At 37.0% G+C, this 20,028-nt stretch overlaps 1 protein-coding gene across 1 annotated transcript in view; it reads left to right on the forward strand.

Moving 5' to 3' along the window:
• CIBAR1 (CBY1 interacting BAR domain containing 1) overlaps positions 1-20,028 on the forward strand; it is a gene marked incomplete at its 5' end in the record, with an annotated part of 63,891 nt that overhangs the window by 38,699 nt on the left and 5,164 nt on the right. The window contains 7 exons of the mRNA XM_082499246.1: positions 2,734-3,170; positions 5,044-5,278; positions 7,806-7,874; positions 12,580-12,681; positions 16,350-16,454; positions 17,546-17,659; positions 19,157-19,276. Of these exons, the coding sequence (XP_082355372.1) occupies positions 2,734-3,170; positions 5,044-5,278; positions 7,806-7,874; positions 12,580-12,681; positions 16,350-16,454; positions 17,546-17,659; positions 19,157-19,276 (1,182 nt within the window). The remainder of the gene's footprint in view (positions 1-2,733; positions 3,171-5,043; positions 5,279-7,805; positions 7,875-12,579; positions 12,682-16,349; positions 16,455-17,545; positions 17,660-19,156; positions 19,277-20,028) is intronic.

Raw genomic sequence — 20,028 nt, forward strand, 5'->3', positions numbered from 1 at the left:
AGGAGAAAAGAAGTAGTCACATGAACATACAGGCAGCTCATCAATTACATACAGAGACTTAATCACCTAAACTGTAGTGCACGGATGAACCTCTGGACCTGTATGGATTAGTTTGTAATTACTGTACCATACAAATTAACACCAGTAAACTTATATGAAAGTGACTGAATATTCTGCTGGTATTTATAGATATATCTAGGAAATTCCAACCCAGAAAAAATGGCTCTACCTTAACAACAGCTAAAGTGTTCCCTAAATATTACAGAAGAAACTCTATCCCAATTTGTGTTCTTGAAGTTTCCACAGACTCATGCACACCCTGTTTTTTCTACCCAGCAATGACAGGCAATTCTTCACCATTGCTGAAAACTGCTGGAGTTTTATACTGTTGTTCAACACAACAGTACAGAGAATTTACTCGAGTTCATTCAAGTCAGGAGGACTCTATTGCTTATGCTCTGGAGGAATATTGGAAAACATTGTCAATTGGATATTTCAGAGCTTTCTTATCTTCAGAATTTGTCATTTATAAGATGTCATCATCTTTAGTATGTTATTCTGGAAACTTACTTAGAGGTAATGAGCAGGAAATTTGGCATTACTTTCAACATCATTCTCCGTAATTATTTCTAAATCATAGTACAAAAATATTTTTCCACTCCATGATTTATGCAGCTTGTGCTCTTGTGCACTCTCTGATGAGTCAAAATTTGAACAGGCCCTCATGACATTATTTTCAACTTTCTATGTGCAGCTGGAGCTGGTGGGCCATACATTCCAGGACTATCTGCAGCATCATATTAAGAACTATTAAGTCAAGTCATGTGCGAAATCAGCATATACAAATTGAGTTTTTTAATGTCTATGCCAAGTCCTATACTTTGGGACTGAAGTATATTTAGTTTGCAATAGCTGAAGATGAGCTGTCATTCCTCTTTTATGTCTTGTTCGATTTTAATCACATGTAACTTTTCCTTATTTTTGAAGTCTTTCACCCTCTCACTGTCAGTCTCTGTTTCTCATTGGCCCATAACTTGAAGCAAATAACTTTGTAGTTCTTCTTACACTGTTTATATCGTAACTCATGCAATACCATTCTGCCGTTTATTAAGAATTTCTGGGTATTCTGGTACTTGCTTTGCTTGAGCTTTCCAGGGCAACCAAGTCTAAACATGCTATAAGTAGCAGAATAGATGTTTTTAACTTTCAGAGCTCTTAACACTACAAAAATGGGTTACAATTTGCGAGCTAGAGGTCTTGCTGGAGAACAGGGCCTCATGAAGAGACAAGACCCCTGCAGGAGATCAGGACATTGTGCAAAGGACACATCAAGGGCTATGATTTGTAATTAAGCACTTAAAAGCAGGATGCTATGTGAGCATAAAAACAGTGAAAAAAAATTAACAGGATAAGCCTTGCGCTGCCATGTCAATTGTTTGCATATAGGGTAAAGTGCTTAGACTTAACTGGATCTAGGTAGAGGAATCAAGATTAAAATGGAATGGTATGTGCAAGGTAAACAATATGCAGACAGTATGACCTAGGTAATTGAAGGGGGAATTTGGGAGGATTTGGGGGGAGGGAAAAATTCCCCCAAAAACCCGCGTCCAGAGATGGATCATATTGCACCCCAATACCAAGCAGTGTGACATGGGAGAGAAAGGGGTGATAGAGCTGTAATTCAGTGGTAGTTGTGTGTAAAGAATAAGACTTAAGGAAGATAAACTGAGATCTTGCTACAGTGTGAGGAATTACAGAACTGCACATTAACAATTGTGATGTCATTATTAGCTGGGTCATTTACCTGATTTATTAGATTAATAGTGGGTTGATTTAACAGCAAACATTATAGTCTTTCATCTCAAGTCAAAAGAAGTTAAGACCTTCAGGTACCAGCTGACCTCTCACCCCTGCATCCTCTGAAGAGCATTTTGGGATTAGATGTATTAGTCTGCCAAGTCCTTAAGGGCTGCAAACCTTTGGGGTGAGTTTTACCACTGATTTCACAAACTTTCCTTAAGGATAATGGGCACCACTTGGTTTTAGTTTAGTTGGTGCAAACCACCAAATAGATCTAAAGAGATCCTCATTATTTGAAGAGTAGTTTGCTTTAGAAGAATTAAAGTTTTATCTTAAGTGATCTGAATAATCTACTTTTTACAGAAAAAAAATGATGAAAAGTTAAAAACTAAATCGTAACGAAACCAGTTTCTATTCACATGCTCAGGCAAGCCCATAAAATTTTCTCATGCATGCTAACATTTGCCTAAGTACTTAGCTCTCAAGTGGGTCCGTACAGGACACAGCCCAAGTCCAACCTTCCCTCCTTTAAGAGCCTTTTCTGCATTTGTCTCGCATGACACCCGCTGGAACTTCACCAGCAGCCTCCTCCATCAGTGCTGAGACAGGACAATGCCCACACAGTCCCTAAGTCACATTCCCCATACATCTTTACAGAGAGGTGATTTGGGTTTGGTTTGTTGTTTTTTTTTTAAGTGGGTTTTTTTGTTTGGTTTTTTCTAAGACCTTTCCTGGTGCTCCACAGGACTTTTCCCTATGGCTGTCAGACCTCAGCAGCTCTCCTCAGAAGTGGCAGACTGGTGGGCCACTTCCCCCAGTACTGCTTCTCACTTGCCAAGCCTGGATGCGCAAAAAAAAAAAAAAAGCCCACAAACCAACTATTTACTAAAAAAAATTAATTCTCTGATTTATTTAATTTTTTTTATGGGATAGGCTCGAGCTTTCCTGCTTTCTGCTCCTGTGCCAGGCCGGCCCTTGGCGCTGCGCTTCTCCCGGGGACAGCCAGCTCGCAAAGGGGCGGCCTCCGCCCCGGCCCTCCGGCGGGCTCGCAGCCTGGCCGCCGGCAGGCCGCTGGCAAGGACAGGGGTGTTCCGCGGGCGGGAGCCGGTGCCCGAGAGCCCGCCGGTCCCGAAGGCCGCCAGAACTACTCGCAGGTTTCCCCTCACGGAACCACCCACACTCCCCAGCGGTCCCGAAGAGGAGAGGCGGGAGCTCTCCCCTCAGGCGGTGGGGCGGGGCGGGGCCCAGGGCGGGCGGTGTCCATGGAAACCGGGCGCACGCGGAGCACCGCCCTCCTTCCCGCCGAGCCGCCGCCGCCGCAGCCGCCATGATGCTGCTGGGCCGCGGGCTGGACGCCAGGTAACGGGGCGGTGAGGGGCAGGGGAAGCCCCGGGGTGCTGGTGCCTGTTGCCGGGTCGCTGCCCGTCCCCCGCAGGGCTGGTGCTGGGGGCTTGTGTGGCGGGGGCTGGTTGCGTCGCCTGGCCTTGCTGGGCAGGGGAGGAGGAGGCCCTGTTCCAGTCAGGGTACCCGGGGAGTGGCGGGGGGTTGTGGGGGCGATGTGGGCCCAGCCCCTCCTGACGGCAGGTGACCGCCCTAGGGGTGGGGGGATCCAACTCTGTTTTCCTCAGGTAAAGGCCGCAAAACTTTTCTAGGCTTAGTGGGCTGTGCAGAGATGAAGAAAACTTGCCGGTTTATTGGGGCCTCTTGCTGATAATTTTGAGGCTGCCTCTAAGTGGTCACAAATAATTAGGAGGGGAAAAAGAAGCCCTCAGCTTTTCACACCCCTATCTAAGGAAATGTAGTGTTTCATGTCCCAAAATTAAATATTATTTGCATGGGAGTACTGTGAGGTGAGAATTGTAGAGTGAGTGAGGAAACATGCTTAAGGCTCTCCCCCAGGAGAGAAACGTTTTCTGACATGAAGATCTTCCAATAAAATAGGGAAGGAGACGTACCTTTTACTGAAGATTTTATCAGAACACTTTATCAGACTAACTTTATTAATACTTAATGAGACTCATGCTTTCCCACTCACTGGGTGAAACCTTTCCTATTCAAACGGTTCTATGCTCAAGCATGTCCTGGAGGGCTGAACAACTTACTTGGAATTTTTTTTTTCTTTGAACAAAATCTCTTTTGAACAATCTTGTAGACTGCTTGCTATGAAGCAACACAACTGGGTTTTTGCCCGTAGCAGAACTTTGGCCTGAAATATTTTTCCTGAAGAGTTCCTGAAGAAAGGTGTTCTTTATTTGAATTGACTGCACTATTGTTTAGTCTTAAAGTATTCAGTTTCTTCCAATTTTTCTGATTATCGTGTGTTGTGATATTAAGTCAATATTTAAATATTGGTCAGGATTTGGAGTTAGGATAGCTTAGGGATACGAAGGAAGTTTTAATTTCTGTACCTCACCAAGACAGTGTTACTGGCATGAATTCACAGACACTGATTTGGTTGAATAGTATCACTGAAGCATAACTTAAAGCAAGACTATAAAATGATGTATGAATAGGAAAGCAAAATATCAAGTGAAATATATTAATTAAAAATTCAGAATACCTTATCTAGAGCATTAATAATGAAACATATAGGTATTTGGTTCAACTAAAGAAATTGTATTAAATATTATAATTGAAAAGAAAATAATTTGTTGATGTGATGAATGTCTTGCATGTTTTTAGATTTTTCACCTCTGTGCTTATGTCCATTCACTTTTCTTCTCTAATTTCCAGGGAATTTGTGTACAATTTGTGCAGTTTGGTACCTGTTCACAATTTAAAGAACATTTAATACCTTTACAGATTTACCCTCTGCTGCCTAATTTCTCCAACCATTGACTTGTCAGTTTAGATTGCAGACTTTAGCAGGAAACTGTATGACCCAGTCTTGTTTGAGACCTGCAGGTGTTACCACTATGTTAGTAATTAATACCAACAGTAATAGCGAGCTTTTGCTTAACCACAGGAAGAAAACTTCTGAGCTGATTTTTGTGATTTGGGTTTTCCTCTATTGCATCTTATAATTCCTGCTTTTTTTAGTTTCTTTGTAATTCATTCATAAATAAGCACATATTACATCAGACTGTTACAATACTACCTTTTAAAGAGTAGATTTCTGTTTTGCACTGAAATGAGATGTCCAAATCATGTATAAATTATTAGTAGTATAATAGTTTTTCGTCTGTATGTGTTGCAAACATTTGTCCCTTTCTTATTCTTCACTTATTTTTCTTTGGTATCTAGGGACAATCAGACTAGACAAATACGAGATGCCGTTTCAAATGTGGAAAAGCATTTTGGTGAATTGTGCCAAATATTTGCTGGATATGTACGTAAAACTGCCAGACTACGAGACAAAGCAGATCTTCTAGTAAATGAAATATATGCATATGCAGCCACAGAGACACCAAACTTAAAAGTTGGACTGAAAAACTTTGCAGATGAATTTTCCAGACTTCAGGATTATCGCCAGGCAGAGGTACAAAATTAAAGCTGTACATGTTGTGTTTGCCATCTGAACTTTTCAGTTACTTATCTGTAATTAAAAGGGAAAAGATATATTCTGCAATCATGAGAAACGTGGGAGAAACCACTTTTAAATATATTGGTGGCAGAGCAGAGTAGGCTGCCAAAGCAATCCACTTTTACTCTGCTAATAACTTCAGTGAAAACTGCCTGTGATTAGTCCTGTTGAAGTCTGAAACTACCCATATGAGCACTCACAGAATTGGAGACAGAGCAAGTCTTTTATTGGTCTTAGACTTTGGATTATGATTTATGGTTAATAACGTGTGCTTTTAGTTTTGTGACTTGAGTTGTCTAGCAGCAGCTGAGGTAAAATCACTCATTTTCCATTTGCTGAGTCTGTTATCAGAAGTCACATGGAAGAGAATACTAACTGGAATCCTTCACTGGGCACTGACTTTGAGGAGCTGTCAGGGACCACTGTAGATTTCCTAAGTCTGTAGTTCAACATGAAAAGTACAAACTTGATTTGGACTACGCGTGACAATATAGTCACATTTCTGCTACATAAGTGAGTGTAAAGAAAGGTGTTTATGCCACTTACGCATCTATGTGCGGGGCCAGTCAAACTGTAATTTATGATCCAGAATCTCAAATGCTGAGATTTAAAAAAAAAAAATAAATTCATTCATATGTACTCAAACTAGTTTTTGGAGTACATATATGTTCTTTCAGTGGGGCATAGAAAATTCCCATTTATGGTTTTGAAAAGCTAAGAACCATTATAAATTAAAAATGTGATGAATGTAGTTGACATTCTTGATGTTTTCAGACAGGACTTTTCATTGCAAGTCTTTCTATATTAATGAAGTAGAAAAAGAATACCTTTTAAAAAAAGTTAATCTATGAGGTATCTAGTCTACTAAGTAGAGGGTTTGAAAAACAAGAAATATGCATGGATCTGTAACAATGTATTTAGGGTGAATTTTTTAAGAAGTAATAAGAAATCCAAGGGTGTGGATAGTGTGATTTTTATCTTTTACCATAAGCTTTTATGCCTCTGACTCCAGGTGAGCCACATGTAGGCTTCAATTGACGTAACAGTTATTTATTGCTCTGTTAATAAGGTAAATTTATGTTATGGCCAAAGATGCATGTGAAATCAGACTGCACAGTCTCTTGGTCCATTTTCATCTTTAAACTATGAATCTATAATTTAGAGGTACCTATGTAACAACTTGAGTTATCATCTTTTGTTTTCTAAGTGTGTTTTTAAAAACTGGCAGTGGGCCTACATCCTCCTACCATGCCTGCCCCCAACCCACCATTGCCCTTTGAAGGAGAAAAGGGAAAATAAGCAAAAGAAAAGAGAAGCTTCTAGCCTTTAAATCAATTTTTCCTTTGCTCATGAAAACCAAATAGTTAATTTCGGCCTTATTTCTTTTGGGCAATATGTTAATTAACAGGTTTTGTGTGTATTGACAATGTGGGCAAGAGAAAATTGCTTATGAGGGTTATCAATTTCTGGTCTTCAGCTGCAGTGCTAGATATATAAATGCTGAGATGTGAGGTACTTTCACAACATGTGGAAAGGTAAGTAAGCAAGATGGACAGGTTATTCTGTATGTCTACATCATATGTTTCATTTAGAGCCTTACTGCCCAATTCCATTCTATTCTATTGGTGGTTTAAGTGAAATTGTTTGACAGTGCCCTAGTAGAGTGTAGTAAAGGAGAAATGTTTGCTCAGTCGGCATAGATTTTGGCTGACTGGTGACTTCCAATTTAGAGGGGAGTGTAATGTCTGTCCCTTTCCAGTAGAGGTATGCACCTTGTCCTAATTTGGACATAACAGTGGTGGGCCAGATGGTCCAAAGTCATCAGCAGCTTATGCCGGGGCCACTCGGGCACTATTGTCAATTTGACAAGCAGGCAGGTCTTATCCTGTTGCCTGTCTGACCATATGTGGCTGTTTTTCTAACTAGAACCAAAACAAAAATTCAGATGTACTCATCTGTGAGAGCATTCATGCATTTTACACAACCTGTTACTGGTATTTTTAATATTTTCAGCACCTATTATGCTGTTTCCATTTTTTTTAAAAACAGCAGTGTTACATTTCGTACAGTATGTTTGATAGCAAAGATGGTTTGGTCCATAATCTATCAACAAGTATAGAGCAAATACATTGATCTTTATCTTTATTTAGAAAGCTACGGATATCTAAGATGCAGTATTTAATGTATTTAGTAAGCAGTTGCTAGAATCTCCATGTTTTATTTATCCTTATGTATTGCCATTGGAAAAAAAAAAAGGCATTTCACTAGAAATCAGCTTGAGCTCCTCGAAATACAAATGGTTCACTGTTTAATTTAATTGACTCTGTTTTTTTGCAATATTTTTAAAACCTCCATCCCACTATATTTTCAGCATATACGGACTAAATTCCTAATAAGATGAATCACCAGTAAATTAATTTTTTGCTGTTTCTGCATGCCATAGATGCAGATGATTTTAGTGACATTGTGATTTCTTTTGTAGGTTGACAGGCTTGAAGCCAAGGTTGTTGAACCTCTGAAAAGTTACGGGACCATAGTGAAACTTAAAAGGGTAGGTTAAACGTCTGTTTTCCCACAAGGTACATTTTGGTGTTCTGGCCGCTCAGCTGAAAACTTCTACTTTGCAGGGGAGAGTGGTTCTCATTTTTCTTATTGGTCTAACTAAATTATACAGCAATCCATGAGTTGGAGCTGTATATATGTTGAAGGAAAAAGCTTTGATGGGAAGACAAGGATATTCAGACTCTTGGAGCACAAGCAATTGCTATAAAAAGGTGTTGTGGATAGTGTGAAACTTCCTGGATAGTGCAAATTCAGGATGTATTTATTTATAAATACTGTCATTTATCATCATCATTATTATTATTCAGAGTTCCAAAAGGTCGATTATTTGTAATGCTTTTGGCTCTTAATCATCTATATGCTTCATTTAACAGCGTTTGTAACTTAGAATTGTATTCTACATTGAAGTTCATAATGTAGAAGACGCTTTTTGAAACAGATAAATAGGTAGTGGCCTGAATCCCTCTCTGTCCTGCAAAGGCATCAGGATGACCTGAAAATACACAAAAATCTGAGGTCTCTTCATTGACTATATTTTGGAAACAGTGTATATAGGTGTTTAAAATAATCTGACAAAATATCTGTAAATTTCTTTCCTCCAGGAGGGATAGCCTGAGCAAGTAAATTTTAATAAGCAGATATTAGTTTATAGGATGAAAGCAGTTCTTCATAATACTTGTATATTATATAGAGGTTACCTTCATCCTGTAAACTCAAATCTGTAATAGATGTATGTATCATAATCTATATGAATCAAAAGGTAAAATGATCAATATTTGGTGGTATTTTATATAGAAAAATCTTACAGCATGTTCATGATGGTTAATTTGACTACGTTGCGGCATTGCCCCTCAAACTGAAGCATTTTTTGTCTGGTTTTGTTCTTGTATCTTTTCAATATAGTGAAGAAGTGAGTACAGTGTTCAGAACTTACTGCGTAGCTATCTCACTTGGTTATTAGAGAAACAATCATGAAGGAAATGCATCCTGCACTTGAGTGGTACAACATGTGGTAGTCCTTAGCAGAGTTGTAGACTATAGAGCCTGTATCCTAGAATTGGGTATTTTAATAGTTGCTCTGAAACCCAGTTTGTGAGACCTAGAACTGACCAAGCGTATTCTATAGGATATAAATGTTGAGGGTGGAAGACAAGTTTCATGTGTCTGTGGCAATTGTGCTTCTGAGGAGACACAGACAACACTGCAGGAGTGCTTGGGGCTTCTGAAGCATTGCAGATACGTAAACGTCCTCAGTAAATGCTGAGGACAGGAACCACTGAAGCCAGATCTTCCCTTGCAACAGAGAATGGCATTTCCTGTGGTCTTTGTCATTCACAATGCCAGAAAGCATTACATAATGTTTATCTTGGTTAGTGAGGAGTACAAGAGCATTCTTAAACTGTAAATGGGATTAACTATTTTATTTATTTACCTTTGAACTAAGAGAGACTTCATGAAAGATGTATGCCATTAAATGCCCCTGCTCATTATCATAAACCTTGGTTAAAACTTCAACTGTCTAGTCTACAGTTACCATCCCAAGACAATGGGACGTTTTTAGTGCAAAAGGAAGTTTTGTCACTCACTCATGTAAAGCTAACACAGGGTGCTAGTTGTAAGACTGCTTTACCTGTAACTATATTAGCTGGTTAAGTAAAACCAGGTGGAATATATCATTATAGCACTTTCTATAAAGGGGATGTTCTCTCTGCTATTCACTGGATCTGCTCCAGGGTGTACACAAACTGGTTTTGTGCTGTATCTAAAAAGAAATGTTGCTGTTTCTGTCGGGTAAGACATCAACGTTCTGTGATACTAAATGCTTTAAAGAGGCCCAAATCAATCAGAGTAGAGTTGTCATTTAACTGCTAATGCAATAAAATTGTTTCATTCACATGTCCTGGTTTACTATACCGAGTAGCTCTCTGGAGCAGGATTTTTCAGCTTCAGTGGAACCTACTATAATATTCTTATCCTGTAATGAAGCTTCAGTGTAAGATTTTAAGATTTCTTTCTGTTTCATTGTTCTATATATCAATCTTCCCTTTTCTGCGTTTTGGCAACTCTGTTCCTGGTTCCTTTTCTGCATGTAAAACAGGACATCACAAAACCAAGGTGATCCTTGATCAGAAGAAAGGATTGTTTTGCTTTAATAACTTCGGTGACTAAAGCAGGTAACAGTACAGTGATGAGGATCTGCCAGCTCATTGTCTGGTGGATGGACTGTAGCTGTACTTCTGTATGGTTTGAAATTAGATGGCCGAGCAGAGTTCTTATGTGTGACTTGAATTCATAGTTTAAAGCCAGAGGGACTGTGAATAATTTTATATTCTCTGTATCTGTCCTTTATCTCACTGGCTATTACATTCCATCCCATTTCTCCTTGGGTGTAATTAAAGCATGTTTTCCAAAAACATATCAAATCTTGGTCTGAAGAGGCTGGAGGGGAATATGGGACTGTTTGTGGTAGTTAGTGGTTAGCTGATGTTTGTGGTGTTTTGTTTTAAGTGAAAGACTTCACCTAATCTTTGCTTCTTGTTAGATGTTCCACTGAGATTACAAAGCTCTGTGATGCTCTGTTTTCTTTCTGGATGAAGGTATTTAGATGCTAGTAAAACATTTTTATTCTTTCCAAGTAGCTAAAAATGTAGACCTTAATTCTTTCACCACAATGGCATTTTCCCCAGCTTTTGGATATTTTGTTAATGTTTTTTTCAGCACCATTTTCAGTTTTTCAACATCCTAGAGAAAATATGTACGTAACTGCCCACTATAGCCACAGTAGCACCAAATCTTTGTCAGGCTTTATCTAGCCCAGAGAAGTGTGATGGCTGTTGAGAACAGAGGTAGAAAAGGGAACAGTGCAGTCCCTGTAGTGATTTCCAAAGTCACTATCCTAGAAAAAAAAACACCTGAATTTTTTAATGGTAACTCTAGTGGTTTCCTTAGTATTCTCAAGTATACTTTGCGTGAAAGTCAGCACCCTTTCAGCCATAACGTTAAATCTGATTGACTGTTTTAAATGGGCCTAGAAAGTCAGTGATGTTAGCAGGGACCAGTCATTAAATAACACTAAACGTGCAGCTGTGACTATTGGATACAAAACTGCTTTGTTCTGTGGTAAAAAATAAATACATTTTTCTCTTCTCTTTCTCTACCTTTTATTTAAAATTAAAGCTGTAAAGCATTAAAAAAGTTTTTTCTATTACTTCCTTGCAGCTGCACGGCTTTCGTAAAGGAGAAAGCCCTTTCCGGCAGTCTTTCAGATGGCCTTAAAGATGGTGTAAATTCCCTTTGAAAGAATAGCAGCAAAATTAGTTTTAACCGGCTAAAAATGCAGTTTTTATTATCAGAAATCAGCTCTGTGACCCTAAAGATGAAGCAAAATGAGAGTCACATACACAAGGACATACAAACAGACTAAGGATAGAAACAAGGAAGAAACTGCATGTTTTTTATCCTGACCTCATGTACGGACTTGTTATTGAAGACACGGCACTCTGAACCTTGGCACGCTCGTGCTTGTCATTGACTAGTGATCTGGTCACAAGATGATGGAACTTTGAAAGAGACATAATCTTGCTTGCATGTCTTTCTGGGTGAAGGAGATCTACGGCCATGTTAAAATTCTGAAATTGAGGGAAAGAGCACAGACAACTTCCCGAGGTTATAGTTTTTAATAGCTTTAATCCACTCCATTCTGGAGTGGTAGATAAATGGGAACTGGTCTTTTTAGAGGAAATGATGGTTTGAAATGCATGCCCAACTCCTGCCTCAGATTTTGTTAGACTTATTCCTTTGGGCTGTATTTCCACCTGTTCTAAGGTACTGCTTCTTTACATTAGAGCCATAAAAATTAATGTAATTTCCCATACCAGGGTCAGTGGAGTGATAGATATCTGACTGACAGTTTAGATTCCATCTATGCCAAGCTATTTGCAAAATACAGTTTTATAGGATGAACAAGAATTTGAGAGTGGTATGTTCTTATATTCTTCAATTGTCACAGATCTTCCTAGAATTCTGTACATCCTACTTCTCCTTTGGAAATTAGGAGCAAGAATATTTATCAACAGTTTCTGCCTTTTCTATATCAATAAGTTTCATCTTCTCCAGCTACATCATTACTAAGATATATTTTGTTCCAAATGTATTTAAACACCTTAATAACTGCATATATAAAGATGCAGTTTAACCCTTTCAGCCATGGATTTTCTATGACACCTTAAGCTCTGTGTAACAGTTTTGTGTTCTTCATAACCTCTGATTGGCACTGACTGCTGCCTGTTTTGTTTTTGTTTTTTTTCTTAGCAATTTATTTGATGCCACTTTTTAGTTCAAGTGCCACCTTTATTCTATCACTAAGTTTGGAATGGGCCTGTCTTACTTCTTTGGGGATCTCAGTTTTGACCATCTACTGTACTTTTCATGAAAAGCTGTAAATATCATCTTTTTTCCCCCACATTTTAAATTATAATGTGTGCTACAGAGAGTTGTGCAGGGTGCTAAACTCTCATGGTCCCCATTGACTTATCTTTCAGGGGATCAATTAGCAGGATAGAATAGATCAGTAAAACCTGGTTTTGTTTAAAAAAGTTTTGTTCATGTTTTCTAGGCAATGCATGTGTGAAGACAAGTGCATTTTCTATTATCCTAGATCTATTTCAAACATGTCTAAAACTTTTTATTTCCAGGATGATCTTAAAGCAACTTTAACAGCAAAGAACCGAGAAGCCAAGCAATTATCTCAACTGGAAAAGACACGTCAGCGGAATCCATCAGATCGACACATTATTGTATCCTGTATTTCTAGTGGCTATAAGAAATATTTTTAGAATTTCTCAGGAGTTAAACTATTGTGTTTAGAAAGTAGTAAGAGAAGAATGCTCTTTAGAGGGACTGATTCCTATATTGATGTTGAATCTTTTCTTAAACTTTGTGATGAATTACAGCTTATAATAGTTGCTTTGTTGCTTACTCCCTTTTTTGATTGAAAAGAAACTAGGAAGTATTTGATATGTTTATGCCAGAGAGGTAAGCATAGATTGCATCTAGGAATTTGGAGAGTTTTGAAGATAAGTGTAATCAGACAACTCCTTTTTTACTTCTATGGATTTTTTGTTTTCCCTGTCATTTTGGTAGTTCTTGTGCGTCCTTGTACCTAGATGGGCCATGAGTTTCCTCCAGTTGTGAGATGAAGTGTGAAAGGAAAAGTTGTTATTCTGTTAGTAGAATACTCAATCAGACTACTCATCCTTTCAAAAGACTGGTGACTCTTCCCAGTATACTATTCTGTATCACAGAGGAGAAAAATTAAGCCTCCACAGAATTTCTATTAAAATCTTATTGAAGTTTCAAATTCTGAAGCAATCGGAATCTAGGAAATGCCAAAACAAAAGATGATCAAGGCAATTCTACTTCAGTCCCTTCATGCCTATGTATTATGATACAGCATTTAAGTTCGCGATGATGGTATGCAGTTTATTTTTTCTAACAGTCTAGCATTGGACTCAAGTGAAGCAGTCCTATTCTTTGCAGGATATCTTCAGTTTTTTTTCAGAAGTTAGGATCTTCCTAGTAACTGGTGCATAGGACTGCAGAAAGAGCAAAAATGATTGTGATGGTCAAATGCCACTCAGATTTACATTTTATTTTTGTCTCTGCCAAAGAATTCCCATTTAATAGCGATCAAATCAGTTACATCAAGTGATGATTAATTAAGTGTTCCTCATGTATTAAAGACACCTGGATGTCAGCCATAGGGTTGGAACTTGAGCTGTGATGCAGAGTTCTCTTCCATTAGAATTAAGTGAGTAAATGATAACAGTAAACTATTCTCCCCAAAGGGAGACTTTTTCTCCCTCTTGTGCTAATTCCCAGTTGATTTCATGGGTATATGGCTGGCACCTAGCTTGTTTCTTCTCTTTTTGCTGAGCTACTCCCAAATATCCTTCTGTGGCATATCTTCTTGTAACACCTGTGTTTTCTGTACTTAAGACTTTGCTTGAAGAGTTACTAAATCTCAGTACAGTCTGGTTTTGCATATGGCCAAAGGCACCAAACACTAAGTATTTGCATTTTACAGTGATCAACACAAAATGCATCAAAAGTATTGGGAGCAGGAATATGTTCATTTGCTGTTGAGGATGTATGCAGGTCAGCTTTTAGGTCTGAGAGAGGCTTCAGCATGTTCGATTTGCACAGCTGTTAGGCTCCAGCAGTGGTTCTCTTATTCTTGAGCAACGGTGATGTTTTTAGCAGCAAACAACTTTGGCCACAGACCCACTTCCATATTTCAAGTCCATCTTCTAAAACAGGATAGTACAGCTTTGAAAAGAAAACTTTACTTATTTTTTTTTAAATATAAAAATGCCAAAATTGATTTTTTTTTTTTTTCCTGAAATGGTCTACCTAGAATGTCTGATTTTTTTTTTTTTTTTTTTTTAAATAAAAAATAACCAAACCCTCAGTCCAAGACAAACAGCTGTCCAGAAATATTTTGGCTTGGATATTTGAATTCTAGCAAAGCTATAACAAATTGTAAGTAATGTCTTAAGCAGAAAGCTTCAGACAACATAATAATAGCACTTTCCAAGTATACAGAAGTTTTGAAATATCTGAGGTAAATCCTTCACAATATATTAAAAGTAGAAGTGAAAACAGATGATTTTATCAATATTAATTGTTATTTTGCTATTTTTTTCCTTTACTAATATTTCCAGTCACAGGTGAGTGTTTCTGAAGAGAAAATACCAAACTGCTGTTGTGTGAACTATGCAGGTTCTGCAAGTTTAGACATTTCACTCTACAACAAATAAAATTCCTTTCACAAAGCATCTGCACGCAAAATCTGGCCTGTCTATTTAGTATGGATCGAGAAGATATATTTTATTATCATAGAAATAACATACTGTATTCGTATGTGTAACAGCTGCCTTCATTTACAGAGAGTGACTAATTGTAATAATTGAGAATACACAAAATGTATTTCCTTACTCTGTTTCCTTCCTGTGTTTTGAGCAAAATCAAGAAAGGGAGCTAAAATGTGACCTTATGTAGTACTAAATATCATTACCAATTTTGTCTGCCCAGTAATGGCAGAATTGTATCTATGACTTTAAGCCATTTTTGTAAGGTGATTGTTTTAAATTGACAATCCTGTAATATAAGGTTGCCAGATTTTAATCAAAGAAAAAGAAGTAACAGAGCATGCCTTATGTTTCCATATACATATAACGCTAAAAAATAGATCACAGGAACTCGATCTGTGGTGTCTATTTCCATTTTTTAAAATAGAAGCTTCCTCTCAAGTGACAGTGTTGTAGAAATGGGAAGAATCCTATGTCTTGATCATAGGATGCAATTATTTGATCCATATACTATTTCCAAATCCCAGGACAGAATAGATTCCTGATGATACTCAATGACAGGGCCTGTAAGTAAATACTGTGTTGGCTAGTCTATGATGTTTGACCAGTAATGTGTGGAAAATAAAGTAAGTTTAGACCCAAATTTTGCAGTCTTCAAGTGTAAGCTCTTACATATTTACATCATTATTTTGTAATAGTGCACAGTTCTTAGACTTTACTTAACCAGAATAGCTTCAATATCTTTATTTAAATGGTAGTGTGCATTTTTATACAGTTCATAGTTATATCTAAAATACATATCTAAAATATTTTGTAGTAACAAAGTAAGAAAAACTGTGTATTTATGCATTAGGGATTGGTTGGTGTGTCCCCTTCCCAGCGCCCTGTTCAAGATGTTTTTTATAAAATATTTTAGTAATATAAAAATACTACAAATATAAAATACCTGAAATGCTTTTGGATCTAAAAATTATATTAACTCTAGTCTGCTGATTGAGATACTTACTGGAGAAGTGCATTAGTTCCAGCTGTTGCTCTTTCGTCTATTTAAATAATTTATAAAAACTTAGTAAGACGAGGTTCAGCACATGACACTGGAAAAGATTCATTCCAGACCCAGCAGGTTGATCTGCACTTGAAAATAAAGGATGATTTTTTCCACTCATCCACCACTCTGGCCTGTGCACTTCTGCCCTCTCCTTTACACCAGCTTTAAAAAAAAAAAAAGCCCTAACTTTTCTGAAAGTTAAAAACCCTTGTGCTTGGGTTAATTCCTTGAACCCAGTGTCTGTGTCATCAGCAGGGTGTCAGGGCTGGCTCAGTGGAATTAGCAGATGGTTATTACAGAAAATGGGTTAGAGCAGTGGGACTTTCCCAACTGGCTGCAGCTAGTAATTTTTCATGGTTTAGATCAAAGTCACAATGGTATAGAAGGCATCTTTATTTGTTTATTAAGCTACAAACAAATTTACAAATACAGTAACACAGATGTGTAGTATTTTGAAAACGCAGACTTAAATGTCTTCATGGCAATTACCAGTAATTATCTTTGTATCAAATACAGGACTAATTTCACCTTTGTGTTACTTTACCAGGCTGAAAGCGAATTGCAGAGAGCTTCACTGGATGCAACTCGAACAACTCGGCAATTAGAGGAAACCATTGATAATTTTGAGAAACAGAAAATAAAGGACATAAAAGTATGTGTGTTCACATTTCAATACATGACATCACATTTCATCTTGCATAATAAAATTACTATACTCACTCTTTGGCAAGATTAGCAACATTTAGTATTAACTTAAGCCTACATAAATACAAATCTTGTGGAATTCACAAATGTTTCATAATCCAAATATCATGAACTTTGCAATTAAAAAACCAGTTCATTATTCTTACAGTTTATTGAATTCAGAATTTCCTTGTATCAGATTGTTTAGCGTCTGCACCTTCAAACAGTTGCTGTATTCTACTTTACTGGTAGCTGCATTTGTTAGTGGAATTACATAGTGGATTAATATTAGCAAAATTAACAGAAATAGTGATAAGTAAATAAAATATTTATCCATGCTGAAATTTGTGTAGGTTACTGTAGTTAAAAATTTTACTGATGCAGAAAGCATGAAATGTTGTGACTGCAGGTAAGCAAAGCTTTCATTTCTCTCAATGTCAAATATTAAGTGGCTTAAGTCCCAAAGACTATAGTGACTGAAAAGCACTTGCATTATGTGATCTCAAATGTAATTATAAAATTGCTGAAGTGAGATACTTTATTAAAAACCAAACAAAAACAACTGAAAAAGACAGACTAAATAGGAAAGAATAAAGATAACTGAAAAACCCAACCAACCAGTACTTGATGTTAGAGTAATATGAAAAAGATTGTGTGAGATCTGAAGATGTCATCATTAAGTGGTTTTGTGTATATAAAAAATATTTTATTATATAAAATAGATAATTATCTGTAAGTTATAGATATGTATGGAATTGCCATCAAACAAAAAATCCACTGACTACGTCTTGCAAATATGTATCTGGGAATATTAAGTGAGTTTTCAGCATGACATTTTATTTATTCCTAATGAGGCTTCCCTTCGCTTTTCAAGTGTTTACTTAGAATTTAGTATGAAATGACAACTGCTTAAGTTTAATTTCTAACATTCAGGTACTAGGTATCGTGCAGTTATTCGTATCGTATAAATACCAAGTACAGAATTCAGTAATTTCTTATATTTGAAGTGGAAATGTACTTTACTGCATTAAGAAAACCTTTGGTTTTGTTTGCTTTTAGAATATATTTTCTGAATTTATAACTATTGAAATGTTATTCCACGGGAAAGCTTTAGAGATATATACTGCTGCCTACCAAAATATCCAAAATATTGATGAAAACGAAGATTTAGAGGTAAGAGTGATTAAGATTTGCTTTTCAGTTTACTTACTACATAAAAATAGTTTTCAGACTTTGCAGCTATACGTGTCCCAGGCAGAAAATGCAACATATGTTTCAGGTTCCCAGAACAAACTTCTGATGTATACCACTTCTTCAGTAAAAGCATGTAGGTTTATAAACTCTGAGATTTTAAAAACAGAGAATTGCACTGGCAATCTAATCTTTGCCACAAAATACAGATAAGAGACATTTCCTAAATTAACTGTCACTCTGACCTCAGCTAAGCATAGTTCTTAAAGAGCACCTCTGCAGTGGCTCTCGCTGTAAAGACGCACAATAAGAGAAAATCTTACACTGCTCTGATAAGATGTTCTAAAGACTGATTACTTCATTAAAAAATCTCTCTCCTTTCTAGTCTGAGTTTTGTATGCTTGTTTTCATTTTCAATCATTGTTTTTTATTAGGCTGTTATAGAATTAAGAGACATTTGCTACCAAATTGCTTTTTGTGCCTTGTGGCAATTATAGCTTCAAGTCACCCTTTCTGTTCTCTTTGCATTATAGTCTTTCTTCCCAAGACACGTTTTTCAGTCCTTTATTCATTCTTGCAGATCTTCTGGATGTTGGGCCTTTAAATTTACTATCATTGAAATGTATGCTGTGTATATGTGTTCAGCTTGTCTAGAAAGTTGTATCATCTTCAGTGGTGTTTTTGTAAATCTTACGAGACCTAATTTTGTTTTTTCCATGACATAGCTCAGGACCAAGGATGGCAGTATGCAATTAGCGCAAGGCATAAAAAATCATGGTTCTTCAGTGACAGTCACATTTGAGACGACTTGGTTTTTTTTACTTCATTTAAACTACGCCATGGCATTTTGTACTATTCTAGTTTCACAATTAAAGTGTCACGTGGCACTGATTCAAAAATATCCTTTAAGTCAATACTTTATCTTTCACAACCAAATTTCTAATCTCTTTTTAAATTTTCTGTTAATTTACTTTCCATAAAAATGTTGACTGACCATAATTCTAACCTCTTCCTTGACTTTCTTAAGAAAGTCTTGCACAAGTAGATTTATTATTTTAGTATCAGGCTGTTAGTCTTAGAATTTAGTCTTTTTGGCTATTGGAAAGAACTTGTAAGTATAATGGATATTAGGGTCTCCCCTATATTCTAAGAGTTTTCCCAAATTTTTCTTGAGCTGCATAACTCCTGAACATTTCAGATAAAATTTCTCTGATGCAGCTGTGACTAGCAGCAAGGATTTGCTTGTGAAGGCCCCAAGAGTTCATTTCTCCAAGAAATGGAGAGCATGAAGGGAGTTGCTGGGGTTCATACCTCCAGGTTCGCCTGAAACTCAGCTACATATGTTGGTGGGAAACTGTTGCAGTTCTCTAGAGCAGGTTTAATTGTCCAGTGCTGCATTTTGTTAGCTTCAGTCTTGATGATTGTTAGTTTGCAAGCTATATTGTGGCACCCAAGTCACAGCTTTCTTCATTTGAACAGGTTTTTCGGAGCTCCCTTTATCCACCAGACTATCAATCTCGCTTAGACATAGTTCGTGCAAATTCAAAGTCACCCCTGCAAAGAACTGGGTCCTTAAAATCTTCATTGAGGACAGTACAGGTAAGAAAGAAAAATAAATGCTAGATCACTGTATTAAAAGATTGTCTTAAGTAGAGCCTTAGCTAATGTACACGTACAGTTACAAAGGCAAAGAAACTTCCAAGGGCATAAAGATCATATTAAGCTTTTAATAATGCAGCTTCTAAATATCATTTTTTATTTGAGGAAGAAACAAAATCAGGTATTAAAGCTGCATTGTTTACTTTTGAAAAATGCCATTTCCAGCAATACTATTTTTCATCAACAAACTGTGGCATTATGGAGAGAAAGATCTATGAGTTTATTGGAAACAGAAGCGACATTCTTTAAATAACACTTGCAAAGTCTTAGTCTCAGTCTCCAGATCCTACAGCGTGAATTCTTTACCAGATCCTAATTCAGACTAGTGATACCTCCTAGCAGCAGAGCAAACCCATCATCAACAGACCTTTCCTTTTATAGTCTGAAGATTCAGAGCAGGTGAGGAAAAGGAGGATGATAAAAATAAGTGAAACAGATGGAAAAATTGCCACAGGTTTTGAACCAGCTACGTTGCAAAAAATTTTTATGCTTGGTTGCAGCAGTAAACTTGCAGACATTGCAAAATGGCTAAATTATTTTTTCTTTATTACAGCCTTGATGCTGTAACTAAGATAATTCTTACCAGTGTTTCAGTTAAAGACAAAGATGACCAAATTTAAAATGTACTCATCCCACTTTTCTTCTTTAGACTCATGCATTGATATTGTAATGCTATAAAGTTTTCTTGACTT

Source organism: Vanellus vanellus (genome assembly GCF_965231255.1).
Source record: "Vanellus vanellus genome assembly, chromosome: 2".
Lineage (NCBI taxonomy): Eukaryota > Metazoa > Chordata > Aves > Charadriiformes > Charadriidae > Vanellus > Vanellus vanellus.